The 7,919-nt window shown below is 29.3% G+C and overlaps 1 protein-coding gene across 1 annotated transcript; it reads right to left on the reverse strand.

Annotated features, from left to right (window-relative positions):
- Positions 1-5,637: 5,637 nt before the first annotated feature.
- Positions 5,638-7,147, reverse strand: LOC112802101 (dehydration-responsive element-binding protein 3-like). The gene has a single exon (XM_025845129.3). It carries the CDS (start codon positions 6,673-6,675, stop codon positions 5,800-5,802), a length of 876 nt encoding a protein of 291 aa, XP_025700914.1. The 5' UTR covers positions 6,676-7,147; the 3' UTR covers positions 5,638-5,799.
- Between the last annotated feature and the right edge of the window lie 772 nt (positions 7,148-7,919).

Here is a 7,919-nt window from a genome sequence, read left to right on the forward strand (position 1 = left end):
ATAGATAGATTGATCTTCTTATTAAAACTTTCAAAATGATGTTTACAATATTTAATTATATCTTTTTTAAATTGTCTAAAATATGTAGTGACCTAAAGTCCTATATAAGCCCTAACTATAAAATATGTGCTATTTTTTGTTAATAAAAATTAAAAAAGCAACTGATATACACATTTAAAAAAAATGAAATTAGAAGCATTGCAATTAGATCAAGAGAGTCAAATGTAATTAAATAATTCTACTTTTAATGTTTGATGTCATTATTGCAGTTAGTTTATTGGAAGGCTAGCTAATCAAGAGAGTGAAGATGGCATTTGAATAAAGTTACAAATTTAATATCGACTAATCTATCCCTTATTTTTTCACCTTACCAATCTTTTTTATTTTTAAAATTCGTTTTCAATTTTGAATAATAATAATAATAATGCACGAAAATCTTGTACTAGAAGACAAGAATGGTGATGAGCAAAGCAATCTAGCAATGGGTCCTTAGTCCTTTACCCCTCACATCTTACAGCTAATGTAATGGGGACATGAAGGTTTGACTTGTAAACTCACACATATATATAGGTGGGAATGAAAATTGTGATTATTTTGAACAGGGAATGAGAAATGGGTTAAGGCTGCTCCTCAATTATTGAAACAAAAGCCACTATTTGTATTTGTGCGTCCACCTACCATTTTTTCCCCTCTCCAAATTAATTAAATACTCTTGTGCTAGAGTTTAATGGAATTAACAAAAAGTATATGATAAAACCATGTTAACAAATAATATATATAACTTTTGGGAGCTGCATTTGCATAATAATGTAATTGTACTAATTATATGTGTTTTAAACAAGAGCTGCTTTTCATATATATAAAGTCGAAACCCTTTAAAATGATTATGGAATTGCAAAATATCTTCATTTTAATGTAATATTAAATTTGTATATATATAGGTAGTGGGGATGGAATACCTATTCAATACATTGATAATTCTCTCTTACTCAATTTGTAGACTCTATAAACTCTACGATTTATTTCATGTATTATCTATCACTCAAAATTTGATCAGTGTTTCACGCTTTACAAGAGATAACAATGTGTATTTTAGTTTCTGATGACTTAATTCTTACTTAGTTAAATCGCAGGGCCACCAAAAAAGTTCTTCTCTACTGAGACAAGATGCACAAATTTCAAACGTGTCTCTATTCTTAAAATAGCTTCTGATTATCCTAATGTGTTACATACTCGCTGTATTTTATATAATAACTGTATCATCAAAGTTTTGGCCACTCTAATATGTTAATTACTCGGCTTATACTACGTGTACACCAAAATCAGCCACTAAAATCAGCTATAAAATACATGCTGTGAAAATAAATTAAACCACACATGTATTTATACACAAATACATTGGTAACTGATTTTAGTGTACAAATGGCATTTCTCTACTTACTCTATTAACAAACTTAGTTAATTAATATCAATCTAATCCCTCTAAAGAAGACTGGACATTAATGAAACGGATTTTGAGATACTTATCAGGTATGATACATCTTGATTTTCAATTTAAAAAGTCTCATATGAATTTTGCGTGTACTATGGCTCGAACTTAAAGCACAAAACAACAAGTAGTAAATCACAATTCAGCAAAAGCACTATCTTCATGTAATTAATTTGGATTCAATAATTGCTATTTGAAATGAAACAACTTTGCAAGACAGTCCCAACCGTATATTGTGATAATGTCTGCTGTGCTATTGGCATATATAATCCAATGCAATCCTTCACAATAAAACCAACCATTTTGAGTTTCATCTCTATTTTGTTAGAGATAGAGTTAACAGAACTATTTGCCAAATTTAAAGACAAACTTAGGCTGCCTAAATTTGCGCAGAAAGAAGAGGTTTATAAGTGTATATGGAAACAAATAGTAAATTTGTTTTGTTAGTTAAAAAAGTAATTAGGAGAATCTTGATATCATTCTTGATCCTAATATTTATTTTATATATTTTTTATTAATTTAAATTTTTATAGAAGTAATTTTATGATATAATATAAAAATTTATATAATTAAAAGATTTAGAATTATTGTTATCTTTTTTAAAAAAATAGTATAAGACAAATAAAAAAAATTATACAAAAATTAAAATAAAGTAAAAAAATATTATTTAAAAGAGTATATTAAAGATATAATAATTTATCTCTTTCTTTTTATTAGTTTAAAAACTCTATTCTTAAAAAAAGTTATTTCATGATAATACTTTTAAAATATATTTTTTAAATTAATCATATTATATATACACTAAAATTAATTATTAAATTAATTATTTATAAAAAATATATATTAAAATATAAAATATATTAAAATATGTGAGACAGTATATATATATTTAAACAATAGTAACTAAGTTAATAACGAGGTTTTTTATATACACATAGTGTTTTTATTTTAAAACTAACTGCCTACACTTGAAAAAATACCATTATTTTAAAAAAGATAACTGCCCATACTTTTAAAAACATAAAAACGGATTAATAGGCACTGGCTAGTATAGTATTAATAAATTAGCAATCTTACTTGATTAGCAATTATTATTATTTTTATTCAATATTTTATCAGTAATAATTTATATTTATATTTATAGATATTTTGTATACAAAAAATATATAAAAATTACTATTTAAAAATTTCACTTATATTCATTTCTTTTTTGACCATTAATAATTAAAGAGCTGTATACCAAAAATTGGATATGAATATTTGGTCCCTTCCGAGCTATGTCATATTCGCATTAATCTTCATGCGCACAAAGAATTTACCAATTGTACATGCATGGAAATAGATCAAAGTAACAAAAATACCGAATGGTGACAAGTAGGCTTATTTAGTTATATAAAAGGGACCTATGTTTATTTATTTATTCTTTAGTTTCCAGCATCGCAGCAAAAGAATTGGTTCAAAGAAGGGACCCTTCCTTAGCTTCCAGGTTGTCCTGTTAAGGTACATTCACTTGTGTTCCAGATTCATGAAAAGAAGCTGTTAAACAACATCTCAAATCAGGAGCTTTAATAAGTATGATATATCATAACAAAATTTTACAATATTCCAGTAATACCGGTATTTCAATATTTTTAGTATTAATTAATATATATATATTATAACACTCAAAATTAATAGAATACTAATATTTTTGGAATGCCTGAAATTCTTCTTTAGTGTATGTATTTATCTCTTAAAGACTTCTATTGTACTACTCGTTCGATTTAATTTGTTTAAAATTTTTTATTTACGAACAAATTTGTTATTGTATTAAATTGTAAGAAGAATTTCAACTGTATTAAGTATATTAATGTTTTAATAATTTTAACTGTTAATTTTAATTAAAAAATATATATAATATATTAATTAACATCAACTATTAAAATTACTGAAGTATCGGTGTTTCGGATACCTTTAAAAACTTTCCTAAATTATATATAGAATTTATGTGTAAAAGTTTTCACCAAAATATTAATCCCTAGCATTTACCATCCAAAGAAACCTATATCTTGGTTTACAATAATCACGTAATTAATTGATACCATATTATATATATACACACAAAATAATTATTATATATTTATATATAAATATATATGTTATTTAATTTATTTTTAATATATATTTTATATTTTATACGTATAATTAATTTAGTGATGACTAAATTTTTGTAATATCTATCATGGTTTTATTATTATATATATGACCTATATGGAAGCAATAATAAAGAATCGTTCCTCTTAAAAATAATTGGAAAAACGGCTTAACTAATAACACCCATGCATAATGAAGATCATAAATGTTTTTATTTATTTATTTTTGAGTGACAATGCTTAAGGATTTTGAGCTCGTGGCCACATATTGTAAAGTTCAGAGATCCAGCAACGGCAAAGAAAAGCAATTATCACTAGAAAGAGCTAATATAGAACCCCACAACCAAAGTAGATATCAGGTATATATCTTAACCAATAATTAAGTAGTTAAAAAAAAAAAGAGAGAGAGGAGGGAAAAAAAAAAACAAAAGTGATAGCTAGCTAGTTTCAACTTTTTCCTTAAGATTTTTAGGTACCAATTAATAAAAGAAAGATAACAAATTGTCATGCTTTAATTAAAATAGCTATAGCTACCCTATCAAAGCAACTAGCAAATAGCCAAATATAGAAACATTAGAGTTAAATCTATATTAAGATGTACTATATATATATATAAGGCCAATTAATTCCTTCCACATAATATTTGAAATATTTTAACTCAAATGGTCTATCTTTAATTTTAAGATTACTGTTGTCACTGATACATGATACATCCATCTTCCATTCAAATCCCCACACAAGTCTACAACTCACGCACATAATAATGCTATGATATGATTTAACTTGGGTTAGATTTTAAATAATCTTTTCGGTACAAATGTTATTAATATATTATTAAATTTTACGTACTTTAATAATACAATTTGCAGAATTGGATAAGCAAGCACTAGTTTTTGTCGAATATTGCAATGACCAAAGGAAAATTGTAAGACATGAAAAGCCGCGTTGCGTGTTATAAACTTGTTGCTAGCTGTATATACTATGGGGTCAAAATTAAACTCCTATATATCGGTAATACTAAAAAAATATCTCTGAAATTATTTTCTATAATATAATATTTATAATTATATATTTATTATATCTAAAATTATAAAATTATTTTAATAATAATTAATAAATATTAAATAAAATAATTTTAAATTATTTAAATTAATTTTTTATTATCTTTTAAATATATATATATATTTCCAGCCACATTATTAGGTAATGTAAATTTACGAATCCAAGGGCGGGTTAATCATTTTATTCAATCATATGATAGATCAGGACTTTGGAATTTTGTTAACATCTAGAAAAATAATAATGGAAGCCCCATGTTTAAGGTACTGATTTTGTATGGACCCAAGGTGTGTGTCTATACGGTTAAAAAAATTAAAAAATAAAAATAAAAAAGAACAGAAGAAGGAGGAGGAGGAGAAGGAAGAAGAAAGAGAATTAATGAGCTGTAAAAAAGCCAAATTAAAAGAATTAATTAAATTGAAGAATCTACTTTTAACCTTTATTCTTGTCTTTGAAAAGCAAAACTATATCATGCAAGCCCGTCTGAACCACTTTTTAAACGTAGAATTTTTTCTTTTTTTACTCTTCATTTAACTTGCATCATCATCATCATGATAATGATATTGACCCAAACTTTGACCGTATATGCTATATCACAAGCAACTATGGTTCATACTTCATAGCTAAAACCATTGAATTGAACCCACATTATTTCTGAGATTAGCATTGTACACAGTACAGTGCAAGCAAAAATTAAAGAGGAGAATTATAAAATTTTTACTCTATCTAAATCATCATTATATAATATTTTTTTAAAAATAACATTATATCTATGAAATGAACAAGCAAGTAGTTGCATGATGATTTATTATTATTATATATCTCTTATTTTCATAACATCTTTCACAAAAATAATAAACACAGTACAAAACAGTGCTTTTAATTTTCTTTTGTCTCCTATTAGAACACACCATAGTCTTTCATATAATACACACTATATATGACTATAAAACACAATTCCACCAGAAAAATATATCTTATTAAGAAATTATATTATATATTTAGCCCTTCAAAAAAAAGAAAACAAAATTGACAGAAGAGAGCTAAAGTTAATTCCACCATAAAAAGTAAAAAAAAAAAAAGAAAAAAGAAAAAGATGATGAGACTGCAATAACATTATTAGTGTTGCCAGAGAGAACATTGAAGGGAAGAAGAAAAAGAAGAAGAAGAAGAAATAGAAAGATTAGAAGGAGAAGAAGGAAGAACAGAATCTGACTCGAGCAGCATTGACATCATGATGTCGCTGCTGTTATTATTATTGTTATGATTAATGAAGCAGCCATAACAATCATGATCATGATCATCATAAATGCTTCCCTGATTCCAAGGGTAACAGTTACCGTCAAACGGATCGAAGAACACCAACTGATCAAGATCGTTGATCCCACTCGGATCTACTTCAGCTACTTCGAAGCTGTTTCCAAGCGGAGGAAGCTCAACGATTTCGCCAAGCTCCTCATCCTCGGAGGTGGTAGTGGTGGTGGTGGTGGAAGAGGAAGAGGATTCATCCTCCGGCGGTGGAGGAGGAGTAGGAGTAGGAGTAGGAGGAGGGGGAATCATTGCGGCGGCTTTGGCGGCGGCTGCCTGGACGTCGCGGGGGGAGTTGGAGGCGGGGCGGGGGAGAGAGGGTGCGAGTTCGGGGAAGTTGAGGATGGCGGAGGAGCCTTTGATGGTGAGAGCGGCGGCGTCGTGTGCACGCGCTGCCATGTCGGCGGTGGCGAAGGTTCCGAGCCAGATGCGGCTCTTTTTGCGTGGCTCCCGAATTTCGGAGACCCATTTTCCCCACGTGCGCATTCTGACCCCTCTGTATACAGGGTGCTTGGTGTTAGTGGTGTCATTCCTGTCATTGTCATTTTTATTGCTTTGCCTTGATCGCTTCTTGCTCGATGTGAGAGTTGGTGTTGATGGTGGTGAAGCACATGTGGCAGTGCTTCTTCCAGTTTCTACTGTTTCTGTTTCCATTTCAGAGCTTGGTGTTCGTGGCTCTACTCCCATTCTTCTTCTTCTTCTTCTTAGTGTTTATTGCGGTGTGTTATTGTTGTTATATATATATATAGAGAGAGAGAGAGACAGAGAGAGAGAGAGAGAGCTGAGAGAGAAGAAGGGATTATGATTATTGGTGAGTGGTGAGTTGAAGCTAAGAGAGTGAGTGAGGGAGGGAGGGAGAAAAGAGAGGAAATTAAAAGGTGATTGTGAAAGAGAATTGAAAAAACGTGGGGGGGATTTTATTTGGGAGGACCCGGTTGTTAATAGGGTCGACTAACTCTAATAATCTGATAATGATATGTATGATGTGGTGTTGTTGTCTGACCCACACACGAATGGCTCTTGTTTCTAAACCACATCCTGCCATCCCACCGCCTTCCTAATAATAATTAAAATAAAATTATAGTAATCAGGTGTTAATATGGGACTATGGTGGGTAGGGGGAGAGGTGGGAAGGGAGAAGGAAGGTGGTGAGAGTGAAGAATGTGAATGGGAGGGTGCTCTGCTGGGTCATATAGACAGCCTGGCAGGGGAACAGAGCCCTCACTGCAGATTTCGATTTCCTCCCTCCACGCTCCCTTCTCTTGCCACATATCTCACATATACCGTACCGCACACTTTTTCTTATTTTTTTTAACACACTCAAATTAATTCTCAATATAAAATATATATTAGAAAATATATAATAATTAATTTTAAATTTTTATTATTAATTTTAATGTGTAAATAATATTTTTTCTTTTTTATTTCTCTAACTTTCCTATTTTTTATGTGGTATATTATTTTTTTTAACAACGTTAATAAAATTGAGAATTATTATACGTACAAGGTACACGGTTGTAGAGAAAAATAAGAGTCGTGTTGAACACAAATTTTCAGACTACTCAAAATAAGACGTATGTACAAATAATACAGTCACTCACTATTTTATATATTTTTAGAATACAATGAATTTATGTATGTTACTATTTAAATATAAATTATTACAATATATAACAAAAATTGTTCTTTATTCTGAAAAGGTTGAATGCGATAATCAACGATTTTAGGTATATAACATCAAAAATTCTAGTTGTAAGAAAGGAGTAAGCACTTTTATTACTACATAGACAACACACAAAAAGGTAACATCATTTAATCATTTTAGTTATAATAAGAATCGGATACATTGTAGTGACTAGTGAGGACTGAGGTGGCCTAACAACACTTAGTGGTATAAATAATAAGGTTGCGAGAACTGAATCGGTCAATGA

The sequence above is a fragment of the Arachis hypogaea genome, chromosome 5 (genome assembly GCF_003086295.3).
Source record: "Arachis hypogaea cultivar Tifrunner chromosome 5, arahy.Tifrunner.gnm2.J5K5, whole genome shotgun sequence".
Classification (NCBI taxonomy): domain Eukaryota; kingdom Viridiplantae; phylum Streptophyta; class Magnoliopsida; order Fabales; family Fabaceae; genus Arachis; species Arachis hypogaea.

What these genes read in the sequence shown, in the direction of transcription:
- LOC112802101 (XM_025845129.3), bottom strand. Translation starts at nt 6,675, where the DNA reads ATGGGAGTAGAGCCACGAACACCAAGCTCTGAAATGGAAACAGAAACA.